This window comes from Camelus bactrianus, chromosome 1, assembly GCF_048773025.1.
Source record: "Camelus bactrianus isolate YW-2024 breed Bactrian camel chromosome 1, ASM4877302v1, whole genome shotgun sequence".
NCBI lineage: Eukaryota > Metazoa > Chordata > Mammalia > Artiodactyla > Camelidae > Camelus > Camelus bactrianus.
Window position 1 is genome coordinate 71,655,868 of NC_133539.1, and position 22,660 is coordinate 71,678,527.

Genomic DNA, 22,660 nt, shown 5'->3' on the forward strand with positions numbered 1-22,660 from the left:
CCTTATTACTTTCTGTTGGAGAATACAGTCATGGCCTTCTACATGGTCATCTATGCCTATGGTTATCCTTAGTAATACAGTGGGCCAAACTGCATAACCTAGTTTTCCTTCAGGAGTATTCATATGCAGTCTTCACTCTGCACTTCCATAAATGCTAGCCTGGGCCCTGTTGGGATTTTAATCGGATTATCTACGTATCAACTTGGGGAGAAGTGTTATCAGCACAATATTGAGCCTTCTTATCCATGAACATGGTTTATTACTCTAATTATTTAGTTCTTTCATGTCTTTTAATAAAATTTTTATACATTTTCATGAAAGACGAGTATATCTTTTATTTATTACATTGTATTCTTATTACTATAGTAAATGTATCTTTTTAATGTTTTCTAAGTCTGTCATACAGAAACAGTCCACTTCTGTGTACTAGTACTGTATTCAATAATCTTGCTAAGCTCTCATTAACTCTAAAGCTGTCAAAAATTGTTTTAGATTTTTCTTTCTTTTCTAATCTTTATACTTTAAAATTGTCTTATCTGACTATACCCATTAGTATCTCCAAGTGCAATGGTGAATAGGAGTAGTGATACCAAGTATCTCTTGTTCCTGACCCTAAAGGGAAAGCATTTAATATTTCACCATTAAGTACGATATTTGCTGCAGATTTTTTGAAGATATTCTTTACCTGAGTTAACTAAACTCCAAATTTGCCATGAGGGTTTATCACAAATAAACACTAAATTTTGTCAAATGTTACTTCTGCATCTTTTGAGGTGATCATAATGTTTTATCTCTTTCAATCTGTTAATGTGGTTATTATACTTACTGATTTCTAATGCTAATTCAAACGTATTTTTTTGGTCATGAAGTATTGTCATTTCTATAGTTACTGACTTTAGTTTGCTAATGACTTTATTCAGTATTTTTGCATCTATATTCATGAATGTCAATGTCCTACAATTTTCCTTTTCTAATGAACTCCCTATTTGACTTTATTAACAAAGTTATGGGACCTTCATAACGTAAGTTAACAAATGTTGTCTCTTTACCCCCAGAAGATTCTGTATGCAACTGGAATTAGCTGTTCACTCAGACTTCAAGGCAATCTCGTGGTAATTTGGTTTTGTGAAGAAAATGTTTTTAAAATCAATAATTAAATTTACTTAGTAGTTCTAAAACTATTCAAGGTTTTTCCTTTTTTGAGTCATTTTAAGTAGTATTTTTCTAGGAATTCTCCATTTCACCTAAATTTTCAAATGTATTAGCATAAAGATGACATTTTATCTCAATAAAATAATTTCTTTTAACTAGATAGTTATATCCATGTGCATTTTTATGATTGTTGATACATTTAAATGTATTGTTATTAAATTATTTTATACTATTTGTTTTGTATTTTTCCTTCTCGACATCCCTCCTCCTGCCCCTCTTTGCCATCTTTTGGAATCAGGTTTTTTTCCCTTTTTTCATTCAATTCCCTTCCACCTGTTACTACTTTTAAAGTTTACATCTCTATGTCTATTCTTTTAATCTAAAGTAAATCAATAATTTTTACACTTGTCCAGAACAAATAAGGATTTTTTAACTTTCATGCCAATCATTCTTCTCTACTTAAAATTCATGGTTAATCAGTATTTTAGTTCTAACTGGTCTTTTAAAAAAAACAAAACAAAACAAAACCTATAAATTGGACTATAACTGTTTGAAAATGTCAATGATTGCTTCTCCTCAATCTTCTCATGGCCTAGTGGGTCTACTGAATTTCTAGTTTTGGCCTTTTCTAGGCTGACCTATATTGTGCTGTAGTTGAGACCACAATTCTAACACTTCACATTAGTCCCCTTAGTTGAATTCATGTTAACTCTAAAATAATCCATAAAACAGAAACTGAATTTCCATAATCCAGGTCTTTTAGTTCTACTTAAATATTACCACATACATCATTGAGAATCTTCGTTTTTGTTACCTTGGAATTTAATACACTTCTTGTTGGTTATTAGTGGTCCATTAACTGGGACTTGGAAGATTCTCTCCACATCTGATCCCCCACCCCCAGAAACTTACTGTAATTCTGAATCTTTTATTTTCAATAATTGAATCTAATTACAATTTTCATAAATATATCAATTTATTCATTAATCAAATATGTACTGAACACCAACTACTAAAAGATACGAAAACAAACAAGACATAGTTTCTACTCCCAAAGACATTCCAGTCTGATTTTGAAAAAATATATGAAAACAGGAAATGATTATATAACATGATAAACATGACAAGAGAGCACAGAGGAAGTACCCAATGAGGAGGAGAAGGGCAAATAAGGCTTTATGAGGAAGTAACATTATTACTGTGTTTGAAGATTTATGTCTTTATCCATTCCTAGATACTTGACAGAAATGATGACACTCCCACAAGAAAGCACGAGATCAGACTGTCAAAGAGACAGCCCTTTAGCTTGGAGGAACTTGCCTTCAAGACCTACTCTACAACCTTTTGTTACAAATTTAAAACATTTCAATTTGGGGCAATTAAACATTTTTAGGAATTAGGAAGGCCCCAGGGATAGGACTAGGTCAGAAGTCAAAAGTTTCTCCAAACTTATCCACACTTACATGCTAGATAAAACAAACCAATTGTGTAAAAGTTCATGTCTTCAAATTTTTTACCAAGCAAAATTTTATTCTATGTCGAAGATTAGCAGACACACTGAAGTAGACTCAAGTCTCTGAAACTTCACTTACTTTTAAAACAACTAAGAGTGTGGGGGAAAAAAATCCCTTATTCCTACTGTAACGCTGTGATAATAAGAGTATGCCAGAGTATTACCATAAATGGATGACTGAAAATAAGACAATTCAACTGGATACTCACTTGGACACATTGCCCACTACTATTGTTTTCTTTACAAAAAGTCGTGAAGTCTCATCTCCTGTAAGATCAGCATTCCGCTGCTCTGTTTTGGAGCCAGTAATACTAGAAGTGTCCTGGAAAAAAATCATAATCAATTTTCCTTTTCAATTTGGACAATTTTCAATAGGCAGAAAACACAAAATCACATGATACGAATGGAGTAACTCAGAACTATTTTTTACCAAATCTCTGGCATTGTGGCATCTCTCAGCATGAAAGAATAATTTTACTATAATTTTTGCATTAGTTTACAGTAAAAGTCTGTATACTGTACTTCCACATATGTTTGTGTGTTTTTAATAGTCACACACAGCTGCTTCATATATGCAAATAGGATGTGGAAGGATACACAAGAAACTACTACAGTGGTTACCTCTGGGAAATGGGAATGGGGCAAGGACTCAATGGAATTTACTTCCTCTCCAGCCTTCTATATTATTATAAATTTTTCAATAAGAAGTAATATAAAATAATGGCTAATTTAAAGTTTGACTATAGAAACAGACTGCTAGTGTTTAAGCCTTGGCTCTTACATTTACTAGATGTGTAATTCTGAGTAATTACTTAACTTCTCTGTCTCAACTTTCTCACCAATAAAATAAGGATGATAATAGTATCTATCTCAGATGACTGTTTTGTATAGTTCTTAGAAAAATGCCTGGTACACAGTAAACACTAAATATTTGTTATATAAACATGAACGTGAATATTACATAAAAGATGGTAGGTTTCTAAATCTTATATCTAGTGTGACCTATATTTGTTTTAATTAAAACAAGAAAAACATATGCAGTATTTCCCCAGAAACTATACTGGAAGGAGACTTGAATGATTTTTCTATTCTCTTTTACTTTTCTGCAGTTTAATGACCTGCAGAAAATGCATTTGAACATATATGAATTTGTAATCAGAAAATATTTTTTAATTTTATCAAAAATAAATCAAATCCTTGATGTCTGAGCATGTGGAAAACAGCCTGGAAATTTCCTCTATCACAGAATATCTAGCTGAGAAAAACCACTGGTCTCATTCAGTAAGGAATCTATAGCCAAATACTATACCAAGAAGTTCAGAGCAGCTCAAGATGGGAATTCAAATAACAAACTGACAGGATCAAAGAGCAATAAACAGTTTTCAATTCTACTTATTTTTCTAATCTCCTCCAGTTATTAAAGCATTTTAGAATATAATGTATCAAAGATGAAACTACTGAAGAGCCATTGCTCTTGAGAGAATAAACATGACACAGTGGAAAGACCTTGGGCAAGGTCACAGCACTGGCAACTCCTCAAGGTTTCTTTTCACATCTACGTGAATGGCATCTATGAGTTGTGCAGTGCGCAAGAGCCTTGAATTCTAAAATCAGAAAGATTTTTAAGTTTAATTCTCACTTCTGATACTTGTGGACAAACATAACTAACTTCACTGAGACTCAGTTTCCCCATCTCTAAAATGGATACAATTAACTTATTTCCCAGGGTTCATATGATGGTTAAATGAGCTAATATGTGCATACTTAATAAATACTGGTTCCCTTCTCCTGTGGCTCCCTCCCATCCATCTAACTATACCCTTCCAGGATTTCGGCTTGGTCTCTGCTCCATGTTGCTTGAGAGTCTTTCTTCTATGTCCATATTGCTGTTAGTGTCTTTGTCAGATAAGAAGTCATTGTGTTGAGATAAAGAGTCACTTTCTGAATGATTGGCCGATGGTGTTTCTGATCTCTGATTGGCAGGAGATGATGACCTAGATGGTGATTCTAAAAATTTCTTGATAGCAGGATGATTAAAAACCATTGTATCACATGTCTTCGATCCCTGCAAAAATGAAAGCAAAACAAACTTGCTTAAAACCCTTCAAAATCTCCCCACACCCATAAAATGAAGTCCAAACTCCTTAATGTAATCCAAATCAACAAAAAACTAGAGAATGATAAATAATTACGCAAGGTCCTAACATTAAAAAGCTAAAGATGCAAGTCCTCAGAAGATAAATTTAAAGATAAATATATAATAACATATGAAAAGTCAGATTTGACTTAAAAAAAAGTCTCACATTGCTTGACACAAACACATCAACTGCTCTAAATAAAACATTCCCATAAGAAATATAATTTTAAAAAGTGTATATAAAATGGCTCCCACATAGAAGTAAAATATAGCATAGAATGCTTTAAAATGATTAATATTGCTATGTAAAGTTTGCCCTAAGTCCAGTACTAAAGCCAGCCTATTTTTCTGTATCTTGTTATTTGCATATAAAATACAGCATGTTCTGTTATAATGTAATACACTGTAGTTACATTCCTAGAAAGTCCAGCTTTCAGAAATTGTGCTAATGATTAAACAAGCGAGTAAATGGGGGCCAGAGATTAGTGTTTCAGAGTCAAAGCAACAAAGTTGTTCTATTTCAATAATAAAGGTTTATTTCAGAGCTATAAATATATTATATTAGAGCAAACTAAAAATAATTAAACGGCAGATCATAATAGACAAAAATATACCTAACTATCCTTGAATAAATCATAATCAGAATATAACAGGATAAAAATCAGTGTATTTCTAGGCTATCAAATGAAACAGTTCAGTACTACTAATGGTTAAAAAGTGGGGGAGGGGGACGGCTTATGGTTTAAAAAAGGGAGGGGTAACAAAACATTAAATGAATAACCAGCTCTTCAAACAGAGCAGCTATAGTCCTATGTCATGCAGCTGCCAGCTTGTGATGTCTATCTTTTTTAATTCAACAGCAAGCCATATAACAGAGGACATTAGAATCTGCCCTGGGTTAAATCTCTCAAAAATTCATGTCCACCTAGAACCTGGAATGTGACTTTATTTGGAAATAGTCTTTTCAGATGTAATCAAGTTAAGATGATGTCATATTGGATTTGGGTAGGCCTACTCCGATGACTAGGGTTCTTAAAAGAGGGAAACTTGGATACAGAAAGAAACAGAGAAGATACACAGAGGGAAAAGTTAATGTGAAGTTAAAGGCAGAGACTGAAGTGATGCAGCTACAAGCCAAGGAATGCCAAGTACTGCTAGCAACCACCGGAAACTAGGGAAAAACAAAGAATTCTTCCCTAGAGTCTTCATAGGGAGCATGGCCCAGCCAACATCTTGACTTTGGACTGTCAGCCTCCAGAATCATGAGATAATAAATTTCTGCTGTTTAAGCCACCGAGCTTGTGGTAATTTGTTATGGTAGCTCTGGAAAAGTAGTTCAGACTCTAAAATGTAATATGGAAACTCCTGCAGTAGAAGAAACAACTATCTACCATCTAAGATTAAACTCATATAATGCTTCAGGGGTACTTCCAATACCAGATACCCTAAAGCTCCACGGGATGACAAGAAAGCCTACACGACAGGTACCTCTCATCTGCAAAAACCATGCCAAGCAGTATGTTACCAAGCTCCCCCTAGCCTTTCCACTATTTTCACTGAGCCAGTGCCATCTAATTTTAACTGGAAAAAACTCATAAAAAAAGAAAAAAACAAACAAAACTTATGCTGAAATTATCAAAGTGTCAAAGAAGAAATACTTCTGTATCAGTTCAATCTTATCCCCATCCTTTATAACTGGAGCAATCTAGCGGCAAGCACATTAACCAAGTGATTAAACTTGGTATCACTAACAGTAGCACAACCTGGTATTTCTCTTAATGTGATATAATATGAGGCACAGAGCATCACCTACGAAGTATTATCGCCAGAAAGATTTAACCTTGCCTTAATATAATCAAATTCTTTAGACTTGGCTCCTATTTTATGGAAAAATAGATGGAATGAAGGAATAACCCAAGGGTGAAAAAATCCAAAATGTGGAACATTCCACAAGTTAAATGGTCTGGTCTCTTCTAATAAGTCAATATCACAGGGAAAAAAGGTGGGAGCAATGTTCTAGATAAAATGAGACTAAAGAAACAAAACAGCCAAATGTAACACATGAACCCTCACTGGATCCTGGTTCAAAAAAACCAGCTTTAAAAGACATTTTGGGGACAACAGGGAAAATATGAATATGGACTGGTTATCAGATAGCATTAGGGAATTATTCTCTTAGGTATTGTGATTATACAGAAGACTGTCCTTTAGGATTAGGTATTTAGGGATGAAGTGCCATGATGCTTAGAATGTACTTTTTAATGTTTTAGAGAAAAATTAGATAAAGCAAATATGGCAAAATGTTAAAACTGTTGAAGCTAAGTGATGCATAAACAGGTGCTATAGTCACCTTTTCTGTATATTTGAAAACTTATACAGAAAGTAGGGGGCAGAAATCGGGGCTTCTTGAATGGGGTAAATCTACTGAACCTAAAAACTGCCATTCATTAACAGTAAAAAGTCATAGAAAAATCAATCAATCTACAATTTACTCCAAAGCCAATCATAATCAAATGAAGAGGAATAAGGCAAGTTGGAATAGGGTCACACTAATTTTTGTATCTGCAAAGCCTAGCAACAGTGCTAACAATTAGAGAAGAGTTAAGTAAAAAGGAAAAAAATGTTACTCAGGATTAAGGATTATGATTGAATACAATGATAAATTTATGTATATTTCCAGGAAGGTAGGCTAAGGCTTCTTGAATTCTAAAAGTCAGTAAGAAATGTTTTGAAGGCAGGGATTCCACATCAACACTAATTTCCCCTCACGTAACATGGGTGGCCAGAAATGACTGTGTATGAGGGAAACTTACCTCAGAAACTTTCAGAAGTCCTGCAGAAGCATAGTAGTTTGCAACAATGCAGGCACGAAGTTTATCCATCATCCTTCTTGCCTCAATCAGTCGCTAAAATAAATATTAATCCATTACTTTAAAAAATGGAAATGACAGAACTATACAAACAATTCATAAATAAGAAATGCAAGACCCCAAAAAGCTCAACTTCTTTACTAATCAAAGAAAGACAAATAAAAATGACCATTTTCCACCTATCAGATTGGCAAAACATTTAAAAGGATGACAAAAATATTAATATATATATTTATATGTCTATATGCATATTCACTGAGAAATGTTCATTAAGATATTGTGCATAAGAGCAAAGAGGAATTATCTTTTGGGACAGAATTTCAGGTAATTTTTTTCATCTTTTTCTGCAATTTCATTTAAAGGAAAAAAAAAAAAGCATGTGCCTTTTCTTCCAAAAAACAAGAAAGCTCCTTTTAAAAAAACAGCAAAGGCAAAAAATACACCATAATTCTGTCCCAGTAGATTTTTTTCAATTCATCACATACACTTGTTTCAATAGCTTTGTTTTTGTTTGTTTGTTTTTTAATTTGTGGTCATTATACCTGGTCAATGACCTCAATTTCATGTTCTTTATTCTTCATTTCAAGTGCAAACTGCTCCTTGATAATAGTCTCGATCTTCTGCACAGCGGCATCTCGAGCTGCACAAAGAACACACAATAATCCAAGGTCTAATTATTGCTGTCTTGATTCAAGTCAGCAAGCAACAAAAGAAACCCAGGAACAGTAACTCTGTGAAGAAACCTAGTGCCATCACCTTAATCAATGACAAAAAGTTAACATCACTAATATTCATGCAGAGAGATCTTATGCGTTTTCTGATATAATGCATTGACAAGCTCCACTGCTCTGTGGCATTCCTGCTAAAAAATGCTGAATCTAATCAGAGTGAACATCAGACAAACCTAAACTGAAAAACATTCTACAAAATAACTGGTCTATTATTCAAATATTAAAGTCAAGAAAGACACAGAAAAGTTGAGGCGATTAAAAGAAACTAAAGAGATATGACAACCAAATGTGCTGTGTGATCCTGGAGAGGGAGAAGTAGCTATAAAATGAAATACTGGGACAACTGGTAAAACTTGAATATGGACCACAGATTAGATAATATAATGTATAAAATGTTAAAAATTCCTGCTTCTGATAATTGACTGGGGTTACATAAGAAATTTGTCCTTAGGAAACCCGCAAGTGTTTACAGCCCAGTTTACTTTCTGATGATTTAGAAAAAATGATGTGATATATATCTGTGTGCATACATGCATTTGTGTAGTGTGTGTGTGTGTGTTTGGGGGTAGGGTAGAAGAATGATAAATCTAATGAGGCAAAATGTAAATAACTGGTGAATTAATCTGGATAAAAGACATACAGGTACTCCTTGCAATTTCTCTGAAATCATATCAAAATAAAATTACCAAAAAAGAAAAAGAAACCCATGAAGATTCTCAGAGAAATACGTGGTAACTACTGAAAAACCATAACCCCAAGGAAAAACTAAAGAGTTAGCTAGAGAGAGAGGTAGTCTATGACACAAAAGCAGTTCATAAGAAGGCAAGAAGTTTCCTTCTGTCCAGAAGAACCAAACAAAGCAATTCACCAATTTCTGATCACAAGTACCTGAAGGAATGAGCAAAGAAAGAATTCAAAAGGAAAGAAAATGCTTCTGAAGGCAATTCAATTCAGATGATGACTACTCTAAGTAATATGCAACTTGAAGGGTTAAAAATATCAGAATATGAAATGTACTTTGATTACAAGAGAATAAAAAGAAGAGTTGAATGACTGGTCAAAAACCTGGGATTCTGCATAACGATTGTTTGTAATGTGAAAAAATCACCATCCGTGTTTTGGAGGATACAAAAAATTGCAGAGAAAATCTGGACCCTTTGATCATCCATGTCATTTTCTCCATGTAAAATATGCCATTAGATTGGCAATTTAAAACTAGTGCTGGTATAAGCATTCTTGTGGATATGCCTGAGTTGAAGCAAATGACTAATTTTCCTCATATGTGAGGAAATAATACTGAGTATTACTGAGTATTACTTGTATATGTAAACCTTGTACACAGAAATCATCAGATAATCTTAGGGGAGGCTAGAAGTCAAAGACTTATCACTGGAGGCTATTTTATCAAAAGCTCCTCGGAAAGAAACAATTCTAAATTATCTTTTTCATGGAATAAGAAAAAATAAAAATACGCAAAATAAAACCATATAAGAAAAGGGAAGCATCCTACCAAATCTACTTGGAGAAAAATTCTGAAAAATAAAAGTATGGTTTGCAATTAAAGAATGGACACCAAGAGAAAGAATGGCAAATTGTTGCTTGGTAACTAAAAACTGTCCCTGCTTAGGCTGAGTATTTGGGAACTTAGGATAGATTTAAATCAAAATTACTATGTTTCCTAAAACAATCAGTTTTCCCTATTCTTATTTTTATTACAAAAAAGATATGCCATATGATGTATCCCTGCTTAGGCTGAGTATTTGGGAACTTAGGATAGATTTAAATCAAAATTACTATGTTTCCTAAAACAATCAGTTTTCCCTATTCTTATTTTTATTACAAAAAAGATATGCCATATGATGTATTTGAATAATGAATTTAAGCTTTATATTTTCATATTTATTTGGCTTGTTATTGAAAGAAAATGATGTTTCCTTGTAAATAAGATTACAACTGAATGGGGAAGAAAAGTTGCAGTGAAATTTTTTTTTTTTAGAACCAGATTTGATAATTTCCATACAGACTTTTGGGAATACGTGAGACTTGACTGCACTTACACAGATAGGAATTTTCTTTACCACTTAACCTCTAGAGGTCCTGATCTTTGTGGAGCTGCAACATCTTATCTATGAGGCCTTCTTTAACCTGGCTGTAAGTATTAACCCGGGCAGATTTATTATTTAAATAAATAAATAGTAATAAATCTTAGCAATATTTTGTTTTAAAAACTCAAATTTAGCCACCTTTTTTCAGACAACTTAAAATATTCTGGATAACTTCAGATACAGCTGATGATCTGATCTTCAACTAATTATTTGATCTTGGGCAAGTAATTTAATGCCTCTAAACCTTAACTAAACCACTAACAGCTAAGTGCAGGGATCAATGTTTCCCCAATTTCCATCATTCATATACCACCTTCAAGTTACCTAACATATCTGAGAACCATGTGAAATAACTGATTAATGCCATTAAATAACATCTTTTAAATGTGAGCCTTATCTTAAGCAGTAGCCATGAAACAAGTCTGATGAGACCATTATCTTTTCTATACACATTAACTATTAAAATTAAAAAACCTTAATTCATGTATCACCCATAATCATTTCACATGATACCACACTGTAGTACACACACTGCTAAGACTTTATGTTATACCTAACATGCAGTGATAGCCAAGACTTACAGCCTGTCTCATTACTGATACTTTCATAGTCTACTTGATTGTATTCCTGCCTTTTATGCTACACATAGTGTATTACAGTTAAACAGAGCACTTAGCTAATACCTCTCACAAACCTCTTCCAAATATGCACAATAGCAGAAATGGATTTCATTTTAATTCCTATAAACCTTATAGGGAGGTATATGTCAACAAAGAAAGAATTTCCAAAGGCAGGTGAATTTCTACCTGAATTCTCAATTGCTTTATGCCGCTTATTTGGAAGGGCCACAGATACATCCTCATAATCAGGGTCGGTTTCTTTGATTGTTCGCTTGATTCCAGACATGATGACATTCGTTCTTCACTGTGAAGCAATAACACATTAATTAGTTAATAACACTGCTTGATATCAATACATATATGTGAACACACGTACAAAAGGAATGAGTACATTATAAGTACTGATACTTACAAGTCTGTGTAAACACATACATATCCGTTTTAAAGCCGAAAGCGTAACTTCAAAAGTTTATTGAAAAAAAAATCATCATCTGTTACAAAGCACGGATTTCCCTTTCAAGAGAAAATCCTTTAACAAGGCAGCACATTGTTCAGACTTTCAAAAAGGAGCCAGACTTTCAGAGGGCCCTCATAAGAAAAGAAAAGAAGCCAGATTTTGATGAAAACATGGTAAGTACACAGAGTATCCTGGAATACATGATGCATCAAGCATATTACAGAATATGAACAATATATCTCAGTAAATAACCTATTATACAAATCTTCTCTGGTATGTACATAGTACATGCTACATAACAGGTACTTAATAAAAATTACTGCTACTGATCATTTATTATTATTCATAATAAACACAAACGACATAGATTTATATTAAACTAACAAGCTTGCAATAGGTGAAGTCCCAGGTATACAAGTTTCTGAATAAAACTATCCCATAAATTTTTATATCTGCACTGTCCCAATACATTAGCCACTAGCCATATGTGGCTACTCAAAGTGAATTAAAATTAAATAAAATTTAAAATTCAGTTCCTTGTCCTATATTTCAGAACACTAGCCACATTTCAAGTGCTCAACAGCCACTAAATTGGACAGCAGAGATACAGAACATTTATACCACTGCAAAAAGTTCCACCAAATACTGTTCCTCTTCTAAACTGTGTTTCACTTAGCACTTATTAATATTTCATGTGTCAGTCTAGGAAATGCTGTCCAGATCAGCACTGTCCAAAAGAAACATAATATGAGCCACAAACAGAATTATAAATTTTCTAGTAGCCACATTAAAAAAAGGAAAAAAAAATGGATGAAATTAGTTTTAATAATACATTTAATCAACATACCCCAAATATTATCATTCCAATGATATGATCAATGTAAACACATTAGCAATAAGATATTTTACACTCTTATTTTTGTACTAAGTCTTAAAACCCGGTGTGCATTTTACACTTAGGGCACACCTCCATCTGGACTAGCCACATTTCAAAGGCTCAATAACCACCTGTGGCTAGTGGCTCCCTTACTGGGCAGTGAGGGTCTACTAACATGCAGATAAGAAAACAGGTCCAGGAAGGTTAGATGAGTTGCCCCTTAGAGCATTAATCTATGACACAGAAAAGACAAGAAGAGCTCCCTGATTTCCAAACTTCTGTTCTACCACTGATGGAGATTATTTACCTAATTAAAGGCAAAAAATCCCACAATATGTATTTATTAAGGTAATTTAAAGTTTTAAAATAAAAGTAATGAAAATAAAAATGTTAACTCAAAAATATTTTTATTCACTCAAACTTAAAACAGAAATAACAATTTAAAAGCCTATTTACAATAGCCAAGACATGGAAACAGCCTAAATGTCCATCAACAGATGACTGGATAAAGAAGGTGTGGTATATTTATATAGTGGAATGCTATTCAGCCATAAAAACCGACAACATAACGCTGCTTGCAGCAACATGGATGCTCCTGGAGAATGTCATTCTAAGTGAAGTAAGCCAGAAAGAGAAAGAAAAATACCATATGAGATTGCTCATATATGAAATCTGAAAAAAAAAAAAAAACAAAAACATAAATACAAAACAGAAACAGACTCAGACATAGAATACAAACTTGTGGTTGCCAAGGGGGCAGGGGGTGGGAAGGGACAGACTGGGATTTCAAAATGTAGAACATATAAACAAGATTATACAGTATAGCACAGGGAAATAAATACAAGATCTTATGGTAGTTCACAGCGAAAAAAAATGTGACAATGAATATATATATGTTCATGTATAACTGAAAAATCATGCTCTACGCTGGAATTTGACACAATATTGTAAAATGACTATAACTCAAAAAAAAAAAGCCTCTCAACACAACATTGTAAACTGATTATACTCCAATAAAAAAAAAATATACAATAAATTAAATAAATGCCTCTCAGCTATTAGTCCAGTTCTTTCACCCATCTCAGAGGAAGACTCACTAGATTCAGCTGGGAGAGACTCATTACATAATGATATATATGTAAATTCCGGATCTAGGAGAATATTTTCCCTATAACTGTTGTCTTGTGTAATAGCCCTAAGCTTAAAAAGGTCCTAAAAACCCTCAGCATTTACAACCATCCTAAATCAAGCCATTTAATGTCTGTTCACAATCATTACCTATCTGCTCTAATTTAGAATAAAAATGAGTATTTTTGGAGAGGTCCTGAATCCAACTATTATTTTCTGCTTGAAAGCTTATAAAAAGTGAGAGTAAGGTATTGTTCTTTTAGCCTTCTCCATTTTGTCTGCTACTAGTTATAGACAACCTGAAAAAAATCTTGGGGAGTTACATAAAGAATATTTTCTTAAAAATCAGTAAACCTCATTCCTTTTTCCTTAATGTGGATAGACAAGACAAAACAACTCCTACTCTCAAGATAAACCTGGAATCAGAAGTAGATACATCCTAGCAGATCTCCAATCTGTTTCTGTGCCATACTGTTTCCTCAGTGACCGCCTGTCTTCTACAGTTTGCCAGGAGTCTTATCAGATTATCTGTAAAGATGAGCAAGCCCAGCATCACCTTCACTCATTCAATTTCAAGGACTTCATAATTTTCATATTCTCCCCTTACCCCAAATAATCTCAAGAGTAACAGTGGCTCCTCCCCAAACAGGTTGAAGTTCCTTGAAAAAAACAGTATTTTGTTTTACCTACACCTAAGGGAGAAAGCAAAATTCTCTTCTGACTTTTGCTCTAAAACTGGGAGAATAGAAGGGAAAAAAGGGAAGAACTGGGGAGGTGGGTGGGTTGTAAGGAAGAAACCCCAATGAATTAACTTATGCTGCCAAGGTAACTCACATTTCATGCAGCCCTTGTAATAAAGCCTTTCCTGTTATTGTTGGGCATAGATTTGAGCTCCCGATAAACACACTTAGGAAGACTGAGGTTTATATTGAGCGTTTTTAATAATTCAGGTCTGCTTCTGTCTAGCAAGAACAATACTGAAGGATACACGTGCCACATTCAGGTATATGATAGCGAAGGCCAGGCACATCTGCAGAGCCTGCTCTCACCATGATGTAATAAGTTGAATGGAATGTGTAACAAATGATCCATGTAATAGTAAGTTTTGGATTCTTCTTGTCTGACTTTGAGATTTATGAAAAGGAATTATGAGCAGTCGTTAGATATTGTCAGGTTCAACTTTGAAACAAAATGGCCTACCAATCTTCTAAAGGTTTTGAATCAAATGAAATTGAAAAGAATATTGAGATGGTAAACTGTTAAAACAAAAACAAAAAACCTGTTACTGTTCATAATTTGTCTGTGAAATAGGATTTTCTCCATACCATGGGACCAAATCCAAACACTGAAATATATGCAATGCTGGTTCCTCTAATTTAAAATTTTTATCTCACTGAAATAGCCTCATTATAAAAAGTAAACAGTCAATTTAAACTTAAAAAATACACATTTCCCCCTCATGTACACTGTAAGAAAGTAAAATCATCCTCTATCACAACACCCATTCAAGTAACATAAGTAAGTCTGAGTTTTTGAAGTGATTAAAGATTAAAAACAAAATAAAATCTTTTAATGTTCTATACTTTGAAATAAACCCCAAAAGAAAAATCATTTTTAAAAGAAAATTGTATAATTAAAAACACAAAAAATATGTAATAGAATCACTAGAAATTCTTAGTAAATGCTCTTAGGTTTCATGTCAAAGACCTCGAATCTCTAGAACCTAGTCCTGGAACCCTGCCAGGAAAACACCACATCTTATGAGATATGGCCGACTCTTAGGGGAGGGAATAAAATCTCATAAATAAGGTTCTTGGAAAATTTGCTAAGTGGGGTACCTTCTCAATACAAAATTCTATGATCCTCATGGCGTTTGAATCGTATCTGAACCACTGAATTTTGTGCTTTCACTCAAGACGACTTTTCCCATCTGGTTTAAGGCAGGGGGGCAGGGAGGAGCAGCACAATCATTCATTTTCTGCTTCCATACAGACACGTGTTCCTAAATGTTAATAGCAACTCTATAATTCTTTAGCCCTGTCCTTTCTATATTTTTCATTTCAAACAAAGTATTTTTCCCCTCTGGAAATAAGACAACCAGTGATCCTTTATTAAATATCTGAATAAGAGAATCTATTCCCCTCTGTTAGCCAAATAGACATTTCAAAAATGTCTACACAAAACAAAACAGGAGAATAGGTAAACAAATTGTAGTACACCCAAAGAACTTCTGATCTAAACAACAACAGGAATAAATCTCAAAGTAAAAGAAGCCAGACATGGAATAGGAGTGCATACTAAATGATTCTATTTATATGATGTTTGAGAACACACAGATTAATCTATGGTAAAAGAAAAGAGAATAGTAGTTGGGGTGCTGGTGGTGGGGACTGACTGAGAAGAGGTATAGAGAATCTTTCTGGGGTGACAGAAATATTTTATATCTTAATAAAAGTGTGGGTTACTTGGGTATATGCAGTCAGAAAAACTCACTCCAACTATACACTTAAAAATCTGTGTATTTCACTGTATATAAACTATACCTTGGGAAAAGGACTATACAAACATATCTGATCAAGCTCTCCCCTGCTTGAAATTTTCCAATGGTTTCCCGTAACACTCCTTAACATGACCTACAAGATCTTACATGAATTGGGCCCTGCCTGCTTCTCTGTCCTTAATCATTAAGATCCAGACACACGGGGTTTCTAGAGAGTACACCTCAATCTTTCCTAAGGGTGTTGGGACTTAACGATTCCTTCTGCCTGGAATGCTCTTCCCCCAGGTTAACTTTACCAGATCCTGCTCAAATGCCCGCCTTATCAGAGAAGGCCTTCTCTGATCATACTGTCCAAGATAGCTCTCCCCATATTCCCTCTCCAAAGTTCTTGGAAGCTCTCAAAAAATTATTTGCTGAATAAATACATGAAGGGATAACTAAAATATATGCAAAAATACAAACACCCACAGGGAACATATCTACTAGCTTTCATCCTTTTTTTTATTATAATACTTACAAGTCTATTTGTTGATACTGCTATACCTTCAAATATTCAAGGTATTATAGCTAAATGTTTAAAATAAAGGGATGTGCAAAGTTATACACAGACACAAGCAAAAAGATAGCAGACATGGCAAGATTGATAACAGAATAATTTAAGGCAAAAAATTTAACACAAAAAGATTTTATTACTATTAAAAGACACAATCGAAAAGATATGTCAAACTATACATCAAACAACATCATCTCTAAACATATAAAACATAAACCAGAAACACAAGGAGAATTTAAGAAAATCACAATCATAACAGGAGAATTTGAACATACTGCTCTCGTAAATTTAAAAGATCAAGAAGACAACAGATAAAAATACAGATGATACAGACAATGCAATTTACAAGCCAGATTTATGGATATGTACAACTCTGAACCCAAAAGAGAATAACCCATTTGAAATGTCTATAAAATTCATTAAAATTAAATCATATAAGTTATATGAAGTCTCAATTATTATAAAATAAGGAAATGTTACAGCCATATTCTGATTTTAATAGAATTAAATATGAAATTATTAACAAAAACTCACTATTAAATGAAAATAAGGTACTCTTCTAAATACTTCATGCTCATAACTCAAAAAGGAAATTAAAATAACAGACTATTTAAAAAATATCAACAAAAAGGACACAATATATCTAAACCTATGGAAATGTGGCCAAAGGCATCCTCAGAGGAAAATGAGAGACCAGTTTTCATTTGTGAATATATGCAGATACAAATTCAATCCAGTGGGGTATTAAAAGAATAGTGCATCGTGACTAGAAGGATTTATTACCAGCAATATTTATTTAAAGTACTGGGGATATCCAGAAGCAAGGTGATTTGCACTGCCCATGTCTAATGTTGGACTTTTAGGAATACATTAATGCAACTGACTTTCAGTAATCCAAATGTATGTAATCCATTTCATGAGTTATATTTTGCAAACTAAAAATAGCAGGAGCTTTTACCCTGACACCATCCATGCTTCACAAAGACTGTCCAATGTGCACACTAAGAAAGATTACCCATTTTAATAGTATACTGACAAAAATCATTAGGCATGAAGTCTTTCCAGAAGAGTCGAAATATATATTTCAATATCAATTTAAATTTTTCCTCTATTTGAAGATTACTTATAGAACCGTCATCTCCCATTGATACAGATAACTGAAAAAATTTCTTCCCCAAATTAGGCTTATTTTTCATAATACAAGCCATCTGAAGTAGTCTATTATAGAAAAGACTCAGACAAATCTAAAAGGAAGAAGAGACGATTTTGTTCTCATTTTCATGTAAGTTGGTACTGACAAAAACTCTATCCTATTTACTCTAAGTCAGGTACTTATACACAAAACCATTTGAACATAGAGTATCCCCTCATCTGTGGGGGAAACATTCCAAGACACCCAGTGGATGCCTGAAACAGAGGACAGTGCTGAATGCTGTTTTCTGTTCATGTCTTCCACCCCGAAACTTAATGCCTTTTCTATCTTAACTAGGTACTTTTCATACACTGTAGCTATAACTTTTGCCAATTGAGGTGTGAGAGCAAAACTAACACAAATTTCTTCTTCCTTCTTCGCAATTTCACAGATGGAAGATTCATTCTTACAGCAGATCTTAGCAACCAAAATTTTTTTCTTATTAACTTTCACCTTTTCACCTAAAGAAAATACTTTGCAGCTTCTCTTTGGCGTATCTGAATTGCCAGCATCATTATTCTTTCACTTTGGGGCCATCACTAAATAAAATAAAGGTGACCTGAACACAAGCACTGCAATACCAAAACAGTTGATGTGATAACCAAGAAGGCTACGAAGTGACTAACTGGAAGAATACACTGGACAAAGGGATGATTCATATCCCAGGTGGGACAGAAGGGATGGCACGAGATTTCATCATGCTACTCAGAAAGGTGTGCAATTTAAAACTTATTTCTGGAATCTTCCATGTCATATTTTCAGGCTACGGTTGATGGCAGGTAACTGAAACCATGGAAAGCAAAACTCTGGGTAGCAAAACCATGGAGAAAGGGGGACTACTATTACTTGTTGGCCAGCACAATCACTTTATCTTCAACTCATCTGGTATGGAAAGAAAACAGGTCTTTTAAATTAAAATAGCCATAAATTTACACTGGACCAGAATGGTGGGAAGCTGACAGAGGTCAGTCATTAGCATCAAACTGATGTGAATCATAGAAAGAACCGAGCAAAATGGAAACAGCTAGACAGTTGAGCTCAAAAAACTATTATCATTTAAGTATTACCTACTTCCAGGTCAAAAACACCTACTTTCCTATCATAAATAAAATTGCTTAAGACCGCAGAAGATGCTATATAAGGTCTGCCCCAGAATCCATTCAGGACAGTACTGTCTTCAATCTTGCAAAGTAAGAAGAAAAAGAGTTGACGATCAAACAGCTGTTCTAAATTATTCACGCCCTGTTTCTATCCATTAGTGCAAAACTGGAGAGCTGGACTTAGGTAAGTTTTACCTATCCTTTCCCCCAGCACTTCAACTTACTTTTTTCTGGACAGAGTGAGCTATCTGGGACGTTTATGAGTTTTGAGATATTTAGGGTAAATTCTTAAGCTGACAGAAAGTAGTCCATATAGCACTCCAGTAACTTTCTTGGAGTCACTTTCAGACAAAAATCATTGAAATTATCTAAAGTGATAGTTCTGACTCATGTGACAATCTCATTGTTTCACTTGTAAAGCCATAAAAGTTTTGTTTCCAAGAGAAACAAAAAGAAAAAAACAAAACAAAACTTGTCTACAAATCCAAGTTGAAAAGAAAAGGATATGGACCAGATAAAGATTGTGTCAAACTCTTAGACAGAGTCACTGAGAATATATAAATTAAGCCAAATCTTGCACACTTCACTAAATAGGGATTTTTCACTGGAGCTTTCAAACTGACAATAAATCCTATAGGAGTAAGTCTCATGCCTTTCTACCAGGAGCTGAGATTCTAGAAAGAAAACAAGTACCTTAAAACATATGACATTTTTTAGAAAATTGGTTTTTCTTTAGATCAACATGGCCTAATCTAGAAAATCTACTTATTTACAAAAATATACCTATTGGTGAAAGTTTTCTGGAATTAGATACAGTGATGGTTGCAAAACTTTGTAAAAATACTGAAAAAAAAAAAAAAACCCAAAAAACAAAAAAACCCCACTGTTTCACACTTTAAAGGAGTGAATTTTATGGTATATGAATTAGAGCTCACCAAAGCCATTATAAAAAATAACAATAACAAACCCACTAGATACTAACCTTAAAAGGAAATTCATTGACAGATTATCCTTCCCCAAGTATGCGTGTGCACACTTGCAGGAGGACAAGGTGGTCAGCCGAGGAATCAACATTAGCAAGACCATTTGGGGGGAGGGGTTAGACACAGATTTGTTAACACTTTCAAATTTAATATTTTTGTCAAATATTTCAAATATTCAAAAAGGCAGAAAATGATCAGTGAGAGGAGTACAAGGAGGTTCAAAAGTATCAGTCATCTCCCATTTCTTAAACTGCAGGGTAACTAAGTAGGTATTTGTTACTTTATTATTATTCTTTAAAATATACCTCCTTATTATATGTGCTCCTTGGTATATACAATGTATTTAACAATCTTAAAAAATAAAACTTAAATTTAGAAATAAAGAAATTATGTACAATCATACTATAGAACAGGTAAGTTCCACTATAATGTGACATATGCATTCTTAAAAATCACCACGCTGTATAAGTTTACATACTAAAAACCATAGGCTTATGGGAAAAAATGGGTTTGGGCACAACACTCAAAAATTTTATCAGTAACATTAAAAAAAAAGGAATCTAATAAAAACGGTAGCACAGTTTTACACATTAAATGGTTAAGAATTATATAAATGCTACATTAAATATGGCACTTGAAAAAGACCTCAAGTTTGCTTGTGGAAGTGGGCATCGAAAGGTTACAGCTTGTGAGTTACTGCAAAGTAGTAGGAGGCTAATCTGAAATCAACAGAAAATTATAACACCAGATGTGCATGGGTGTGGCTCATAACACAGCAGTAAACTGAGGTTGCTGGAGGACCTCTGAGGTGTGTGCCTGCAGGCGACTTGTATTTTCCTTCTGTGGCTCAATTCACTAGGGTGCAGTCTTCTCCATTTACCAAGCATTTCTTACAGACAAAATGACCAAGCATTTCTTACAGACAAAATGACCCAAAAGCAAATGTGAAATTCACATTATACTCAAATAGTTCTCTAATATATCAATTGCACTGAAACAAATTCGTGTTTTCTTATAGCAAAACTGTTTTGCAATGCAGCCACTAAAAAATGTGCTAATGTGAAAATACCTGTCAGATAAATTGTAAAGTGAAAAAACCAAGGTGCAGAATGGTAATGTATGCTTTGATTCTTTCTGTGTAAACAAGGGGAAAGAAGACCACAAACAATGCTGGTAGATGCTTGGGTAGGTTTTTCTGGAAGAAATGATAAAAAATGATTAACAATAGTTACATCTGGGTAGTGCTTTTGCTTTTCAATTTATTCCTGACCATAATGTTTGAATTTTCTAACCATGGACATGGGGCCAAAAATGCCAAAAGGACTAATCTGGGAGATGGATTATAGGTGTCTTTATGTATATTTCTGTTCTCTTCTTACTTCTCCATATGTTGAAAAGAAACTACAGAGAATGTAGAACAACTGGAATTCTCATACATTAGTGGCAGGAATGTAAAATGGTACAACCACTTTGGAAAACAGTTTGGCAGTTTCTTAACAAATTAAACAAACCCTACGATATGACTCATTCTATTCCTAGGTATTACCCAAGAGAAATAAAAGCATATGTGCGTGCAAAAACTTGTACACAAATGTTCACAGCAATTTTATTTACAATACTCAAAAACTAGAAACAACCCAAATGGCCACTAACAGGTGAATGGATAAACAAATTGTGATATATCCATACAATAGAATACATTAATCAATAAAAAGGAATGAGCTGATACATGCAACAACATGAATTAACCTCAAAATAATGCTGAGTGATAGAAGTCAGCTTAAGAAAAAAGAATATACTACAATGATTCCATTTATATAAAATGTAAACTAGTCTATTGTGACAGAAACCTGACTAGTGGTTGCTGATGGGGCAACGATGGGGAGGAGAGAGACTGGGATCACAAAGGGGCATGAGAAAAATTGGAAGGATGATGCATACGTTTACTATCTTGATTGTCTTGACAGTTTCACAGGTGTATAAATATGTCAAAACTTACCAAGTTATATACTTTATATATGTGCAGTTTATGGCATGCCAATTGTACCTCAATAATCTATTTAAACACACAAACAGCAATTAAATATAGACTGTCAAAAAATGTATAAAGAATACACAATGGGAACCCTCATAGATTGTTGGTGGAAACGTAAAATGGTACAGTCACTGTGGCAAACAGTTTGTCAGTTCCTCAAAAAATTAAACACAGAATTACTATGTGTCCCAGCAATTCCACTCCTGAAAATGTATGTCCACATAAAAACTTGTATGTATAAATGTTCATAACAGCATTATTCATAAATGTGAAAAAATGGAAGCAACTCAAATGTCTAGACAAACAAAACATGATATATTCATACAATGGATTATCAAGCATTAAAAAAGAATGAAGTACTGACACATGCTACAATGCAGATCAACTTTGACTATATCATGCTAATTAAGTTAAAAAAGCCAGATATGAAAGGCCACAGGTTATATGATATTTCTGTGAAATGTCCAGAAACAGGAAAATCCACAGACAGAGCAAGTGACTGCCAGGGGATGAGGTGAGGAGGGAACTGAGACTGACTGCAAATAGGATTGGGGTTTCTTTCTGGAATCACAAAAATGTTATGGAATTAGATGGTAGTAATGGTTGTACAACCTTATGAATATACCAAAAAAAAAAAAAAGCCCCAAATTATACACTTTCAAATGGTGAATTTTATCTCAACAAAAAAGTATACACTCTCAAATAAA

The 22,660-nt window shown here is 33.8% G+C and overlaps 1 protein-coding gene across 7 annotated transcripts in view; it reads right to left on the reverse strand.

Annotated features, from left to right (window-relative positions):
* Window positions 1-22,660, reverse strand: part of YEATS2 (YEATS domain containing 2) — a 92,324-nt gene that overhangs the window by 64,455 nt on the left and 5,209 nt on the right. For all 7 annotated transcript variants that reach the window (XM_074367043.1, XM_074367037.1, XM_074367027.1 and 4 more), the window contains exons 2-6: window positions 11,315-11,432; window positions 8,215-8,312; window positions 7,616-7,708; window positions 4,485-4,730; window positions 2,875-2,987 (exon numbers count right to left, since the gene is read on the reverse strand). In XM_074367043.1, the coding sequence (XP_074223144.1) occupies window positions 2,875-2,987; window positions 4,485-4,730; window positions 7,616-7,708; window positions 8,215-8,312; window positions 11,315-11,414 (650 nt within the window). In that variant the 5' untranslated portion in view covers window positions 11,415-11,432. The remainder of the gene's footprint in view (window positions 1-2,874; window positions 2,988-4,484; window positions 4,731-7,615; window positions 7,709-8,214; window positions 8,313-11,314; window positions 11,433-22,660) is intronic.